The 17,383-nt window shown below is 37.4% G+C and overlaps 1 protein-coding gene across 1 annotated transcript in view; it reads left to right on the plus strand.

Moving 5' to 3' along the window:
- OTOG (otogelin) overlaps positions 1-17,383 on the plus strand; it is a gene marked incomplete at its 5' end in the record, with an annotated part of 95,809 nt that overhangs the window by 30,911 nt on the left and 47,515 nt on the right. The window contains 7 exon segments of the mRNA XM_015825376.1: positions 798-948; positions 5,991-6,098; positions 9,108-9,246; positions 10,585-10,719; positions 11,484-11,630; positions 13,859-13,978; positions 15,159-15,275. Of these exon segments, the coding sequence (XP_015680862.1) occupies positions 798-948; positions 5,991-6,098; positions 9,108-9,246; positions 10,585-10,719; positions 11,484-11,630; positions 13,859-13,978; positions 15,159-15,275 (917 nt within the window).

A 17,383-nucleotide genomic window follows, 5' to 3' on the forward strand; every position in this document is an offset into this window, starting at 1 on the left:
ATAAACTTAAAAAACTTGATTTTAAATTGAAAAAAAAATTAAAATCCATTAAAATCCACACCCGGAAAGAAAGTGAAAGTTTTCCTTTTGTTAAGAAGAAAGGAATGCTTCCGCGGCCATTTTCTTGTCACTTTCACTTATAGCAGGCAATAAAATCCCAATAAATCTTCGAGTTAAAGTCACTTTTTAACTAAAATAATGATCCCCTGTCAGATTCCGTCTGTTTCAAAGGTTACTCACAAGCAGCTACATTGTAACAGCAGTGGCAGCGACGTCTGGCTTCGCTCCAAGGAACGAAAGCATACCGAGCTGCGGAGAAGAGGCTAGGACTCCGGGGGAATTCTCACCTAAACCCCCCCAGGAACGCTCCTGGGGGGATTAGGGAACTCAACCCCTATCCCAGCCAAACTCACTTTCTCCCCTTCGCCCGGGGAGAAAGTTCCGAGCCGCAAAACAGCTGATCCACGCTGTTTTGACGGCTTTGACGCAGTCCCGGGCTGGAGGCTCAGGAAAAAGCCTCCTCCGGTGGTGCCTCGCCACAGGAAGCTCAAAAATATTTAATGATACAGGTAATAGCCATATACTCCATAGCCATGAAGTTGTGCAATGCTCTTAAAAATATGTGACTGCTAGGAGGATAATAACAATAACAATAACAATAATAATAATAAAATTGGAAGGGACCTTGGAGGTTATCTAGTCCAACCCCCCAACTCAGGCAATAAACCCTCTGTATCGAAGAGATTGATAGAATATAGAAAATTGACTATGACGTTATCTATGTTGTATTTTTCTAGATCATGATTGCCCAGAAGACCAAATCTATGTTAACTGTAGCCATCCACCAACTATGGAACTTGGCAGGGAGAGAACCTGTGAAAATCAACTGCTAAATATTTCTGTGTCTACACAGCTTTCATGCTTTTCAGGATGCATGTGTCCCACTGGGTAAGTAAAAAAAAATGCCGATAATATTTCGTCTATTTTTATCATGCAACATAGCTTCTACTTCCATCAGCACTGAGTGCCTACAAATCCATGTACGGTTTCTCGTTCCCTTTTAAGTAATTGAAAACCTTTAATGAGCATGTCCAGTTCCAGAACTAAGGAGCAGTTTTGCTCTCTTGCTCACCTTTTTTTACGTTGAGACAACACAGCATGCAGAATGGCACAACTCACTGCAGCCAACTCACCACGGCCAACTCATTGCAGGACAACTCTCTATGGCCAACTCGCTGCAAAACAACTAGCAGCAGGACAATTTAACAATTCAATTTAATTATTTAAAATAAATAATTTTTTTTAAAAAATTGTCATTCACATTTTGTTCTGTCCCTTCTTTTGCATCCTTTCTTTAATGTTTCTATTCCACCATTTCTTTGATGTTAGTGTAACTCTTGTCCTGCAGCAAATTGTCCAGCAATGAGTTGACCGTGGTGAGTTGTCCCATAGTGAATTGGCCACGGCAAGTTGGCTGTGGCAAGTGGGCCACGGCAAATTGTCATAGACCCCACAGCATGAGGCAATACAACCAAATCAATAGTTTAAGCAGCACAAATATCTATCTGCAGTACTTATATTTATTTCTTTGCATCCTTTGAGTTTCATTGTCTATCTCTTTAAAGCAGGATATTTCCTTCTCATTAATGTTAGGACATGGTTAAGTTGGTGAAGCTTTATGTTTTTATACTTTATGCCCAGAGTTCTATTTTCTTAAAAATGGTTAGCTGGAAAACTATGATTTTAAGTCCTGAAATTTCAACTTTTGTAGTAGTTCTAAAGAAGGGAGAAGAGAATATGTGTTTGTATCTACAAGTCCTGCACAGAGAGATTGGTTTTCACACATTCACCAATTCAGTAAACATTCTGTATTTGGTGCTGCATCCTGTAAGGCCTCGTAATTGTGAACTACGCTTTCAGTGGGTTATACTTGTAGGCCTATCTATCAGAAGAAAGTGTATTCTTTGTATTTTGTATGATGCTTCCCATTAATCAGGGTTCTCCATGGATGTCAATATCTACATTTAATGTTCAGTTTATGTCTAAAAAATAAAAACTCATTAAAATCACAGATACCAGGATGCCAAACATGTTTCTCTCATTCTCTTGAGCTGCTATTTCTGGCAATAATTAGCACTGAATTTTATGACAACATTACTGTTTGTTCATCATTCGTTTTTTTAAATCTGTGGTAGCTTCCCAATGAAACCCGCTTCTTAGAAATCCATACTAGGCACATCTATGTCATGTCTGGATAAAACAGAAAGATATCTGTTAAACTATGTTTTCAGGATTCCTGGTTCTTTAACTCCTGGGAGTTAAAGTCCACAAGTTTTAAGGTTGCCAAGTTTGGAGACCCCTTGCCTTAAAGGCCACAAGGGGTGGAAAGGACAGCAACCTCATCTGCTTCATAGTATTGTAATAAAGCATTGTGGTACATTTCAGCACAATCAAAGTTTAAAATAACTCTGAGAACAGAGGATATCTCAGGTTCCTCTCTCCACTCTCAGTTCAGAATATTGCAATCATCACTAGTACTCATTTGAAAATGAAATATTGAAACCTCTGTGGCAATCTGTATGTATGCCTGTTTTGCTCTAAATGTTTTTCTTGCCCTCAGTTTAAAATATCTTCCCGAACAGATGGCATAGCAGATCAAATAACTTGTAAGAAGCTTAAATAAATTCCTGGAACATTTGCTAAAAAAAAAAAAGACAAAAAATCATCACTTTCTAATTTTGCCCACAAACACACATACAAAAATAATTTTAATGGAATCCAAGAATGTCTCTTATCAATGGCCAGAGAGAATTAGGGAACTAATTGCATAGAAGGAATTTAATTTTGAAGCCATGTTTTTTGAGAGTCCCCTTAGGTTACTGTTGGAGTGAAATAATGAATAATTTTTGGTGTATTTTTTATTAAATAAGCAGCAGTTCCAAAATGATACAATTCAAAATCATGCTCATACATTAGAAATATAACATTAAAATAGCCTGGAGTATGTATCATAAAATGAAATGTCTTGTTTTTTAAATCCATACAGTATTTCAAGTAGAAAGCCTTAAACTTATAGATTGCATTCAATGTAACATTAGCAGAAAAAGTAGAAGAGACAACATTGCATGTTACATTTAGTGGTTGTGTCTTCATATACCAGAACTCAACAAATGTGAGATTTTTCTAAATAATTTGTAATGAAATATTTATCCTTCATCTTAGAGACCGTACTTCTGAAACTCAAGAACCAAACACATGAAGTACTAATTCTGCTCGGTAAAAGCTTCTTTAGAACAATGAAAATAGTCCTTAATAATAAATATAAGTGTGGGTTCTTAATTTCCCCCCCCTCTAGGATTTCATAATTCTTTAAAATGAATAGCAATTAAATGCATTTATCATTGGGTGGAGGAATGGTGCCAGGCTATAACTATTGTTTAAATCTCCTGCAAAAGCACCTGACTGAGGTGCCTATAAAATTAAATAGTATGTTGATCAAATTATAGTATTTATAAGTGGGTGCCTTCATTTAATTTTATCTGTACGTTGTACATCAAACATTGACATTTGTGAATAATGACCATTCATAGTAAAAATAACCCATTTGTCATCTTCTTTTTTTATGAATTCTTAGATCCTTGCAATCAATCTGTCTGCCTGGCTTTTCAAAAGAGAAAGCTGTTAGCACTTGTTTTATGTAGGATTATATTTCAGAGATAAAACTTGCACTTTTGTCTTGCCTGGCTAAAGTGATGCTCTTTGTTTCTGAATGCAACCTCTTTTGTTGGTAGTATAAATCAGTGGGAATTTTGTAATTCAGAAAAGGTGGGAGGGCTGTATTAATAAGTTTTAAATAAAGACCCTAATGTTAAAAGGAAAGAGAAACTATGATGTGGTTACTGATTTTCTTTTCTTTCAGAAAAATTGGAGAAACTAGAAAATTATTTTAATAAAATATGTTAAAGGCTTTGTTTTCTCATGCTAAGTTTATAAAAGGTAACTCCTATAACTACAGCCAAAGAAATTCTATGTATTTATCTGAAAAGATTGATTGAAAAGAATAATCATGCAAAATATTGCATCGTTTCCTCAACCTTGGCAGCTTTAAGATCTGTGGACTTCAACTCCCAGAATTCCTCAACCAGCAATTGCTAAGGCTGAGGAAACACGGCATTAAGCACATTTGGAATCCAGGAACATTATAACTGGGAACATACCAATAGACAGCCCAGGACAACCCTGGAAGTTTTTAAGAAGAGACTGGACAGCCATTTGTCTGAAATGGTAGGGTTTCCTGCCTGAGCAGGGGGTTGGACTAGATGACCTGCAAGGTCCCTTCCAACTTTATTATTATTATTAACCCATTGCCAACCCATTGCCAACAACCTGGAGACTATAACAAATGTTCATTTCTCCTACAGGGCCTAGTACTGTGCTGCTTTCAAACACTAATAAGATCAGATCCAATCCCAAAACGACACAGCAAAATCCAAATGACTCTAATTCTTTTTTTGCTTTCACCTAATAGACAGAATCTTGCCAAACTAAAACTACAATCTTCTATTAGATATGTCCTAAGAGATTCTAGGGTGTGGCTACCCTGAACCTCTTCCTCACACCTCCAGTTCAAGATTGTGCAGTGTCTTAATCTGGACCAGTCTATGGGAACCCTCTTTGTTGCCAAAACTCTCTGGCCTCCGCTCCTCCAGGTGCACATTCCATCATAAATATGCAGAAGTTTGAAGTGGTAGGCACCAAAAGAAGGTCCTCCTGACAAGTTCAATTTCTTTGTTGCTTTTGCTTTTGTGTGGGAGATCGGCACAAGCTGTCTAAAGGTGAGGCCTTTAGCTGAGAGAGGTGCCCAATCTTATATTAGCCCATCCTCTGAAGTCCTGAGAGTCCCACATACATAACTGCAGCTGCAAAAGAGATCGGGAACATAACAGAAGAAGCCATTCTAAAGGGGGGGAGAAAAACGTCTAGGGTGAAATTAGATAATGTCGAGAATGATTTTCATTAAACTTGCAACACAGTAATGTTTAGTCCATTCTTTACAGTGTGTATTTTCGATAAATGGTATAATACATTGGTATAATGGTGTAATACTTTTCATAATCCTCATTCGATTTGAATGTTTGATAGATCATCTCTTATGATAGTAATTTTGTAATTGGGTTACTTGATGCTGCCTGAGAAAGACAAAATCTTGCCTGGGCTTGAAAGCTAAGCAGTGTGCGGCTTAATATTCATTACTGGGATGGGAGATCACTATGGAAAATCAGTGATTTGGGTTAATTTGAAAGAGATAGAGGCAAATCCTTTCTGGACTGTTGCCAAGAGAAGTACATGGTTTGTCCATGAAGTCATAAGGAGTCAAGCTTAACTCAAAGGAAACTGTCCTAATGCTAAGAATATCAGCTACCCTATTTTAGTTATAGTTCCTATTCCTGTAGAACATATTGGATTTTATTCAGGATATTATATATCAGTAAAACAAAACATATTTTCTGGCAATTAATAGTCATATTTTGTTATGTGGTTATCCAGATCTCCTTAGGAACCTTTGCCTAAAGTGCACAGAGATTTCTCTAGAGGAAAAAAAAGTGGGGGAAATACATACTTTAACTGCAACTTTCTGATGATGCTATTAAATGTCACAGTTCACAATTCTTAGTTTGATGAAAAGTTCTTTAGCTGAAACTGACAGACATGATTTTGCTGCATTTGAGCACACATACTTTCATAAAAAAAAAGAGGAAGAATACTACAAGCCAAGTCTTATTATTCTCTGCAGTAAGGTTTTTTCCTCTTTCACTGAAGCTCTTTGTCTTCAGTGATATGGGGTGGAAGATCAGCAATGTATCCCAGTAGGATCTGTCTGTCTGTCTGTCTGCCTGACTGTCTGTCTAGCTATCTACCTATCTACCTTTCTATATCCAATAGTATTAAAAATATAACTGACAATGAATACCTGTCTGCTGTTTCAACAGGCTTTTTAAATACGGCGATATGTGCTTCAAGCCAAATGAGTGCCCATGTTCTTGGAAAGGCAAAGAATATTTTCCTGGGGACAAAGTAATTTCTTCTTGTCATACCTGGTCAGTAGAAATAATTTCCTTTATTCATTAATGTTTATTTTATACATGCCTCCCAGTGTGATATTTTTGAATGTTGTTTTTTCTTCTTAATGGACTCGAATTCCATTTTGTACTAACAGATAGTTAAACAAACCTTCAGTGGCTCCAAAATGGATTAGGAAAGAATGAATACAAAGGGACTACTATTAAAATATTTTATTTGGGTTATGATTCAGAAGCAGACTCTTTCTCCTTTTTACAAATTTAACTTCAACTTTAAATCCTGTGTGTGTGTGGGGGAAAGCCATTAAAATTAGTGGGAAAAAAGAAAAGGTCAGACACATGTTTCCTCACTGAGGCCTTCTTAAAGTCCTTCCTGCCAAGGCTATTTTTTAATTTTTTTTAAATTATACAATATTTTTTCATATCTTAATATGTAAAATGTAGTTTATCTCCAAGTCTCCCCAAAATGTGAGGCTAATAATTTTTTCCCCAGTTTAGTCCTCATTACCTTTTCATACTTGAATTCAAAAGAGGTGGTTTTTTTGACTCAAGAGTGTAAGAACTTTCTGATTATTATAATTTCACCTTTAATTTTATTGGCACTTTCACAGAGCCCTCGGGTTTTTTTTAAAAAAGAACCTAGCTCTTTCACCATTCCTTTTCATAAACAGTTTCATCTAGGTTCATCAGCCAAGAGCTGAAAACTGCTTTTCCTATGAACCATATGAACAAATTTATTAAAATATAAAGTAGCATCTCATCACCAGGACTGGCAGGAATGTATTATATAAGTAAGTAAGACATGGCATTACTGAAACCCACAATATGCAATAAGCGGTAACATATTTCAATCCTTTGCTTCTTACTTTCCTATCAAACTTCTATTAATTGGACCTTTTGATTCTGCTGGGTAACCAGGTCCTGTTACAGCAGGACCAAAGGAAAAATTATCCAGGCTGTTCCAGTCAGCACTTGTCCATGCCTTGTCTGGATGTCTTTGCCCACTCCAGCCTTGTGCTGACTGACTGCATCTGCCTTTTGTCAGGTCCTCAATATCTGCTTAGAAGACATTTATAGCCTTTTGGCCGACTGGCGAAACGACTTACAAGCCATCTCCACTTGGCAGGAAGGTAAATGACCCCCCAGATGCCTCCCTTGTTCCCAAACCTCTGTATAGATATAGCTGTCATTGATGCTTGGCATACAAACACAGAGAAAAAGAAAAGCCTTTAAGAACCTTACTTCAGGGGGCTGGGGGCAGTTCTGAAAATACAGTAGTAAGCCACAGCTTTCAGCTTAAAGAAGAAAACGTATTTGCTGAGAAATCTAAACATAATTCTTAACATGTAGTGCAAAGGAAAAAGTAAATTGTTGGTATATCCTCTTATGTTCTTGTTAAGAAATGGATTCTTATCACAGTATAAACTCCCTCCACAAATCAGTAGGAAATTAACTTCAGGTCTTCCATGTGAATTAAATCTCAGTCTGTTTTATGGAATTTTCAAAATGTTTGATAAAAAGTTATCTTGTATGGTTATTATGGACTGTTCTTACATTCTAGAGTCACCTCTTGATGAGATGGGCAGCATATAAAACAAACAAACAAACAAATAAATAAATAACCTGTTATTGAGGCCCAGGGCTCACTTGCAACACAGATTACATTGAGGATTACATGTGATGGTAGACCTATTTTTTTTCTTATATAAATAATACTGAGAACAGAAGGACCTGTATAGGAAGATGCTTTGAAATAAGCCACGTCTGCTTTTAAAATTATCCCGTTTTGTTGTTTTGTACAAACTATATGCCCATTAGAGACAGTGTATGGAATTCAGTGGCAGGTTTGTTGTCAGTGGGAGTGGCTTCCCTCATCCATTGAGGAGGGACAGCAATGCCACCTTTCCTACTGCCCTCCCTTCTATGGCAGAGTCTACTCTGGAGAATCCCCCACTGTTTTCAGGCAGAGCTTTGGGACACAATAGGGGGTTGCAGGGTTGAGAAGAAGGAATAGTCAGCACACAGAGACTTCTGCTCATTTGCTTTAGGATTCAGCTCGGTGTTTGAACAATAAAAAATTGAAAGTAAATAATCAACTAAAGAAACAAGACATGGGTTTTGTAACATTCATACAATGCAGGTTTTTCCTCCTCTTTTTGACAGTTTGTTATTTTATGCTTTAGTGCTTCTCCTTTCTTTATTTTTCTATATTTCTTTGGTTTATTGTTAAAATCAGTTCCTTTGAGACATGAGACATGGAAGCAACAATAAGAATGCATGAAAAACTCATGTTTCCCGATCTAATTATATCAAATGGGAAAAAGACAGGTCACATAGCGAGTTGCATGTTCTGTACATTCAGTGGAAAAATGCATGCCACAAATCAACACACTGAAAATTCATTGAAGAAAAAGCTAAAATAAAAAAAAATTGCTGATTTAACTATGTGAATTAATTAGTTTAGTCTTACTTGTTCTTAAACCTCTGCTTCCATTAAAATACCTTAAAGTAAGAATCTGAATTAAAATTATTGTTGATAGCATATGCTACATAAAAGAAGTTGAGCTATATTGGCAATTAGCAATTAATATGCTAATTGCCTAATATAGTCAGTCTGTACATTATATTTTTTACTTAAAGGATTTAGTTTCTGATATAAGATAGATGTTTAATCAAATTAATGAAATGTTTTATTCTTTTGAATGTGGGATGTCATGATATAACTGACTTCTTTCATGACAGCAGTATGTTAGAGTGTGCAGTCTGTTATGGGCATAAGAATAATTATAATTTATATTTGCAAGGAATTCTGAAAATGAATTGCTTTACCTACATAGATCTTTTCTGTTCAAATAAATATTAGCTTAGCTGCATGTACAACAATTTTGTACAAGTTCTGAATTAATGGACTAGTGAGTAATTTGTAGGATCATTTTTAACAGAGTCATGCTATCTGGTTACAGATTATATCTAGAAATTATGGTTTATTTTTGATACTGTAACTGTTATAAATTTATTCTGTTTTAGCATCTGTAGTCATGGCTCATTTAAATGCAATTTCCATCCATGCCCATCAATGTGTACTGCATATGGAGATCGCCATTATAGAACTTTTGATGGCCTGTCTTTTGATTATGTTGGAAACTGTAAGGTTTACCTGGCTAAGGTAAGACTTTATTTTAAAACATGTTCAGTTTTTAAATTAAGTATTGTGCTGTGCAATTAAAAAGAAACCTAAACATTTGTAAACTGAATAGGAAAAGTATTTAGTTTAATTACTCATAGTGAAAATAAGTTTGTTCTATTCAAAATTTTAATTATTATATTGGGAACTATTCATATATGGATATATTGTATTGAATTCAATTGTATTTGGTAATAATATGTATTAATAAACAAATAAAAAGTAATTAATAGATCAAAATACTGATGAAATAAGTGATTCTGAGGCTAAACCAAACCATGATATAAAATACCAAGCAGAAGCTGTCCAATCTTCAGGAGGAAGAGAATAGCCAAATAGCAGGTGACTTGAATCAAATGGGAGGAAAAACATAGAGTGTAAACATTTGAGCAGACATAGATATATAGCCATTGATTCAGCAAAGGAGCATATCCTGGAACCAGTCTTTGGAAGTCCTGGTTGCTTCCCCAATAATTGCTGCTATACTTTTTCTCATTGACTTCCTCCATGTTTATGAATATATGGCTGGAAAACACAGCAAAGACATACCCCAATTCCTGATTCATTGCTACCATCTAATAGTCTTCTTGAGTTTCATAGCCTAGATAAAATAAGCCTAAAAAGTATTATTTTCAAATGGCTGAGTTTTTTTAAAAAACCCGAATATTTGGTGGGACTGGAAAGGTGAGTGAAGAGCCTTGCAGTGTTCGCATCCAGTGTTGCTCTCGTTGATAAGAAACAGCTATGTGACTCTTGTCTTTCATTGTACTCTCTCAACACTCTCAACACTCTCTCAATACTCTCAATTGTTGCAGCTTTGGAAGGAACTCCTGGCATTCAAGCTCTTCTACTAATGTTGAGCTCCATCTGCAAGATTTTGCCTTGGGGCCCAGAAAACTCTATGTTAGGGGTCCTCAAACTTGGCCACTTTAAGACTTGTGGACTTCAACTCCCAGAATTCTATGGCTGGCTGGGGAATTCTGGGAGTTGAAGTCCACAAGTCTTAAAGTGGCCAAGTTTGAGGACTCCTGCTCTATGTATTGCTTTGCTGCTATCTTGTGAGACTTATCAGTATAAGGTTGTTGAATTAAAAATCATATCCGAATATAAGTCCTGAATTAACAATCTTATTAATGGCTAATCAGTGACGTGGGGACATCTTTTTCTTTGCTGCATCTTGTAAAGCAGCTGTTCCTGCATTTATGCCACAGATGGTAGAAAAAGAAGAGAAACTGTTAGGCTGAACAGTTGGAGAGGTCTAAGGTGCATTTCATGTTTGCAAATTGGAATCAGCTGCCTTATTATCTTTTTTTTCTGCAGAGTTCCTCAATTACTAGTTTCTCAGTCATCATAGAAAATGTCAACTGCTTTAACATTGGAATCGTTTGCAGAAAGTATGTTTCCATTAATGTAGGAAAATCGTTCATAATATTTGATGATGACACTGGAGATCCGGTAAGCTATAGCAGAACAGAAGTTAAGATATGTAGATAATGCATCAAACCCAAAACACTGTCATTCATTTTCATATTGCATGATAAATATTAGCAATCCTTGAACTTCAAGAAACTCTTAAAATTAGTCATGCTTATTTATCTATGTTTTAGTCTCCCTTTTCCTTTCTAAGCATTATGGATATACATTTCTTCATGCACGATATTTATAGTCCATCACACAGTACATATTTGCTTCTTTTGTTTTCCATTACCGTGTTATACCAGCATCTGGCATCATCTAGTACAGCGGTCTCCAACCTTTCTGGCTTGGCGGACTGGTGGAGGCGAGATAGGGGGAGAGAAGGGATGGTTGTCTGCGTGTGCCGCTTTCACAAATTCAGCTTTGCGTGTGCACGTGCTCACCCACCACTTCTGCGGCCCAGTTCCAAATGGGCTGTGGTCTACCAGTGGGCCACAGACTGGGGGTTGGGGACCCCTGATTTAGTGGAAGAGTTCTGAAAGCAGCTAGAAAATAATAAATAGCTTACAGAGGAAGACAAAGTGTAATCCTCATTTTAAATGTACGTCCAAAAGCATTTTAAACAAATCCAGTGTCTCTTGGGTCACATCAAATATTTCTAAAAATAGATCCACATAAAAAAATAATATGATAAATCTAGACAGAACTATAATAGCGTTGTTTTCCTAAATGCATGTTTATAAGTCATTGTAAAGCTTTCATTAAATGCCTATAGTATATTATGCATATCTGATATTTAATAGAGTCATCTGAGTTACATAGACAAACTGCAGCAAGTGTATATATGGAAGGCTGGGTTTTTCACCATTGTTCATTTTCCTAATGAACACATCACAGTAATGTGGGATCAAAGAACAACTGTTCATGTGGAGACAGGGCCTCAGTGGCAGGTAAGACAAAACTTCTCTTACACTTTTAATTCCTTATTGACTTCATTGGGACAGCTTTAAGTTTCCACTGGAATAAATGGAATTTCAAAGAATGTGAAAATTGGTTTGTGTTTGTTGGTCATTGTGGGGCATATGGATTCTAGTGGCCTAGTGTGCCTGCTATTTTCCTGGTGTAAACCAGCATATGGAATGAGTAAAAAGGGAAAATAGCTCAGGAATAGCAGTGCTGTCGTAAGAACTGATGATCTGATCTGGCTGCTAGCCAAGGCTACTTTAGTGAGCTATTGGGATAGCAGTGTCAGTGGTCCACCTGATACAAAGGTGTGGGATATTAAAGCCAAGGGAAGGCATCATCTCCTTAATTGCTGGGGGACATAACCTCAACATTGGAAAGAGAGAAAAAAGGAGAGAAGAGGGAAATTCTATGCATGGCCTGATTAGAGTGATGTGAGAGAAAGGCTGGAGAGTCAAGTTAAGTTTGTGGTTCCTGGTTGAGAAAAGAAAGGTTTAGGGTGGCTTTCATGGAAGAAGGGAAGTGAAGACCCAGAGGGATAAGAGCTCCACCCAAGAATAGAAAGGAGGGACTTGGGCAACTGTAGGTATCAGCTTCAGTTAAGACCTAAGAAGGAAAGGAAGGGATCAGCTTTGCAGAAGGAAGGACTGGGCAGAAGACCCAAGAGAGTCTTCTCCCTCCAACAGAGAAGCAACAGGTGTTTGCCTGAGCAGGATAAGGTCATGCCATGCTGAGCACACTGCAGTAAATTCTGGCCTATTCTTTTCATTCTTTTTCTTGTCATGCTCAGAAATGGGGGGGGGGGGGGAGCCAGAGAGCTAGAGGTTGGCTAGTCTCTGGGAGAGGGACTTAGAAGGAAACTTGACACCAGTATTGTTTGTAATGTGTTGCATATAAATGTTGCAAATGCTTGCTGTAAATAATAACAAGCATTAAAGCTTCCACACTCTTGTTTTTCTGTATCTATTGCCACCATTGGAAAATAAAGTACCTCCAGTTCAAAAAAGAACCAGTTTCTCACACTCTGACAGTCTTTCATTGGCTTAAACAACAGTAATAAGGGGGGTGGGGAGGGGGAGAAGCTTAGATTTACACTAATAGCATTTTTTAGTGATCAGCTTTGTCAATAAAAAATTAAGATTGAAGGGGGATGGTAATGTCACTGATGTCACTGGAAGAATGGGGCATATTTTTTTCAGCACCTTTTTCAGGTTGAGGATTTAATTTATCTAAAGCGAATATGTGTATTAAATCTATTGGAGAATTAACATATCTATTTTACTATTGGGGGTTATTTTTAGCTGGCATTCAATTCAATGATTTGCCATGAAATTTTGGTAGCATAAGCTTAGGGTGAAAAGGGGCTGACTGGGGAGGCTGCATGCAGATTGTGAATCTATTGGCTGTGCAATAGAATTTGGGTTGTGTGCCAGTTGCACTGATTCTTCAACTGGGAAACTACTTCCTGTCACTCATGCCCTTGTGACCTCCTATCTGGAATACTGCATCATGCTGTACACGGGGCTGCCCTTGAAGAGCATTCGGAAGCTTCAGTTGGTGCAGAATGCAATTGTATGGGCAGTAAATGGTGTCGACACATGTAATACCACTGCTTTGTGAGTTGCATTGGTTACCAGTCTGTTTCAAAGTACTGGCTGAACTTCATAGCTTGGGACCAGGTTACCCAGTTCAATAGGATGGTCAAACTCTGAGTCCTGTCAGCCAAGAAATGTTGCATAATAGGGACTAGGAGGCATGTCCTTTCTGCAGCAACGTCCTCCCTCCAGAGGTTAGGATGGCCCTGATCCTGCTGGGCTTTCATAAGGCCTTGAAGACCTGGCTATGTCCCTGGGGTCCCATTTGTGTTAAGGGCGCTGTTTCCTGCTTATGTTAAGATCTATGGATAATATTTTCAGCTGCTGTATGTATTTATTTTCTATTAAGTTTTAATTGATTTTATGATTGTTTGCCACCCAGAGCCATGTGTTTGACATGGCTGGCCATATAAATTCAATAAATAAATAATACTCCTGCCTATTTTCCCCACAACAACCATCCTTGAACTGAGAGAGACTTACTGGCCCAAAGTCTCCCAGCCAGCTGTCAAGCCAAACAGAAAGCTAGATTCCATGTTATTAGTGCAGAAAGTAATTATATCAGATTTAGGGTTATAAGTGTCTGTAATTAAGAGTTATTAATTTTATCTCGTGTCTAGGGTGAGCTGACTGGATTATGTGGAAATTTTGACTCCAAAACAATAAATGAAATGAGAACTCCAGAAAATTTTGAGTTAACAAATGCACAAGAATTTGGGAGCAGTTGGGCAGCTATTGAGGTAAAGTGTTGGAGGATGATATATTGTTCTTTATTGCCTAAAATTAAGCACCAACGGTATTTATTGATTTATAGTAGGGTATAGGAGCCGAATTTCTATCAATACAAATACTTGGAGGGAATGGAAAAAGAAAGAAGATGAATGCTCTGTTGTTGTTGCTTAGGAACTTTTGAAGTAAGAAGCCATTACCTGTGAACTCTGTTTTCCATATGATATAACATCCTGATTTTTCAAAGATTCTGTACATTGCAGAGTCTTTGCAAACTACACAGCCAGAGAAGTCACTTGGCAGCAGAAATTATTCTTCCATTGATAAGGAGGGTGAAAACAAGAGACAGAATGAACATTTGCACATTTATTCACAGATGGAATAACCATGCATGTTGCCGGTGTAAACGTTGCTAAATTTGGGATTAATGACTATTCTTCTGAAAGTAAATTAGTGCTCTTTATATTGTTGCAAATTTGGTAATTTTTTTTCATTTAAATCTTAATATAATCATGGGGTTTTGACTTCATGAGACATTTTCAGAAGGCTAATCATGCTTAAGATATATTTTTAGCTAGGTTTCTTTTTCTCACATCATTCCTTTAATTTGTTTGGCATACTATTTTTCCTCTGTTTCAGTGTTTTGTATAATATTGCTTGCCCAGAAAGGGAATTACATGCTGATTATGCATGTAAATTAGCTTTTCAAATCGCCAACATTCTTTTGCTAGCATGTATTATAGATTTTTGGCACTACCTGTAATGGAATTTTTGTGTATGAGATCACACCACTTTTTTTTCTCATGCTTTTCATGATAATCTTAAGAAATAGAATTATACCAAAAAAAATCACATTTCCACAGAAAATTAAAATATGACACAATTTTCATGATCCCACACATCAACTTTTCCCCAACATGTTGCTTTAACAAAAGCAAAAGGTATGGCAATATACCAATATGCATTGTGTTTGGTGGTTGTTATGGATATAATATTTCCATGCTGCAAACAGTCAAAGTATCTGTTTTTACTCAACTCAAACTGTTTTTTCTGAGATTCAGTATCAGATTCAATCGGCAGTTATGTAGGAGTCTGTATCTTCCTCCTAAGAAGTGTACCTTACACATAGTCTATCTCAGAGAATACCAATTGATGGTCCTTCTTCTTTTATTCTTTTGTTTTTGGATTCAGTGTGTTGACAGCTCTGATATTCGGCATCCCTGCATTTTAAACCCACTCAGAGAAGCATTTGCAAAGAAAGAATGTGGAATACTATTAAGTGAAATATTTGAGTCATGCCATCCAGTGGTGAGTTACAACACAGAAAAAAAAAGTTAAGGGTGTAGCATTGAAAAGCAAGATGTATCCAGGTGGTCCAGAAGTTGGTCCTGGAACACTGCTGTTTGAAACCCAAAACATTAATAGTTGGTGTCCCACAGGGTTACATCTTGTTCTTCATGCTGTTCAACCATATGAAATCGCTGTAGGGAGGGCATCTGGAGATCGTAAGGGGAACATTTATTTATTTATTCATTCATTCATTCATTCATTCATTCATTCATTCATTCATTCGTTCGTTCGTTCGTTCGTTCATTAATTAATCAATTAATTAATTAATTAATTAAATTTATATACCGCCCTATCTCCCTTACGGGACTCAGGGCGGTGAACAGGTGATACTAAAAACCATAATAATAAATAAATAGTTTCTGTGCTGGAGCTCTGTTTCTCCTAACCATCCAATTCCAAAAAAGCAAATTATGTAACTTCTTTCAATAATAGGCTGGAGGATGGAGAGCAAGAGGAGATTAAATGCAGACAAAGTGGAGTTTTTGGTGATAATGAGAAATTCCACTTAATGATGAAAATTAAGCCTATTTCTGTTGGGGTTGCACTCCTCGGGAAGAGCAAATGGCATTCTTGAAGTGAATGTTTCTTGATTTTTCACTGTCCCTGGACTCACAAATAACTGTGGTATGGCAGCTACATTATTGAGCAGGCTGGATTTGCTGCCTTGGCTGCATCCTGTTTTGATTATTGCAATGCACTCTACATATACCTACTTTAAACAAATATCCAAGCGTTACAAATATAAAATGTGTTAGTTAAGTTTCTAATTGATGTACTATACAAGGATCATGTTTAACCCCTAAATTGAAAGAAGTGCACAGGTTGCTAGTTTTACTGGATGACAATTTAAGATGCTAGCCCACGGGTCAGCAACCTGTGACTCAGGAGCCGCATGCAGCTCTTTCAGCAGTCTCCTGCGGCTCTCTGTCCTCAGCCACCATGTGAGAGAGAGAAAGAGAGAGAGAGAGAGAGGAAAGAGAGAGGAAAGAGAAAGAAAGAGAGAGAGAGAGAGAAAGGAAAGAGAGAGAGGGAAGAGAGAGAGAGAGGAAAAAGAAAGGAAAGAGAGAAAGAGAGAGGGGGAGAGGAAAGAGTGAGAGAGAGGAAAGAAAGAGAGAGAGAGAGGAAAGAGGGAGAGGGAGGGGAAAGAGAAAAAGAGAGGAAAGAGAGAAAGCAAGAGGAAAGTGAGAGAGGAAAGAGAAAGAGGGAGAGAAAGAGGGAGAGGAAAGAAAGAGTAAGAGAGAAAGAGAAAAAGAGAGGGGGAGAGGAAAGAGAAAATGAAAGAGAGATAAAGAGATAAAGAGAAAGAGTGAGGGGGAGAGGAAAGAGGGAGAAAGAGGGAGAGAAAAGAGAGAGAGAGGTAAGAGAGGGAGAGGAAGAGGAAAGAGAGAAAGACAGAGAAAGACAGAGAGAAAGAAAGGAAAGAAAGAGAAAGGGAAAGAGAAAGAGAAAGAGAAAGAGAGAGAGAGAAAGAGAAAGTGAGATGAGAGGAAAGAGAGAGAGGGAGAGGAAGAGGAAAGAGAGAAAGAAAGAAAGAAAGAGAGAGAGATTAAGGAAGAGAGAGGAAAGAGAGAAAGAGAGAAAGAGAGGGAGAGAGGAAAGAGAGAGAAAGGGAGAGGAAAGAGAGTGAAAGAGGAAAGAGAGAGGGAGAGGAAAGAGAAAAAGAGAGGAAAGAGAGAGAGAAAGGAAAGAGAAGAAAGAGAGAGAGAGAGAAAAGAGGAAAAAGAGAGGAAAGAGAGAGAAAAAGAGAAGAAAAAGAGGGAGGGGAAAGAGAAAAAGAGAAAGGGAAAGAGAGAGGGGGAGAGGATATAGAGAAAGAAAGAGGGAGAGGAAAGAGTGAGAGAGAGGAACGAAAGAAAGAAAACGAGTAAGAGAGGAAAGAGAGAGAAAGAGAAAGAGGAAAGAGAGAGAGAAAGAGGGAGAGGAAAGAGAGAGAGGAAAGAGAGAAAGAGAACAGAAAGAGAAAGAGGGAGAGGAAAGAGAGAGAAGGAGAGGAAAAGGAAAGAGAAAGAGAGAGAGGAAAGAGAAATAGTGAGAGGAAAGAGTAAGAGAGAGAGAGGAAAGAGAGA

This window comes from Protobothrops mucrosquamatus, unplaced genomic scaffold (assembly GCF_001527695.2).
Source record: "Protobothrops mucrosquamatus isolate PMUCROS unplaced genomic scaffold, P.Mucros_1.0 scaffold2605, whole genome shotgun sequence".
Lineage (NCBI taxonomy): Eukaryota > Metazoa > Chordata > Lepidosauria > Squamata > Viperidae > Protobothrops > Protobothrops mucrosquamatus.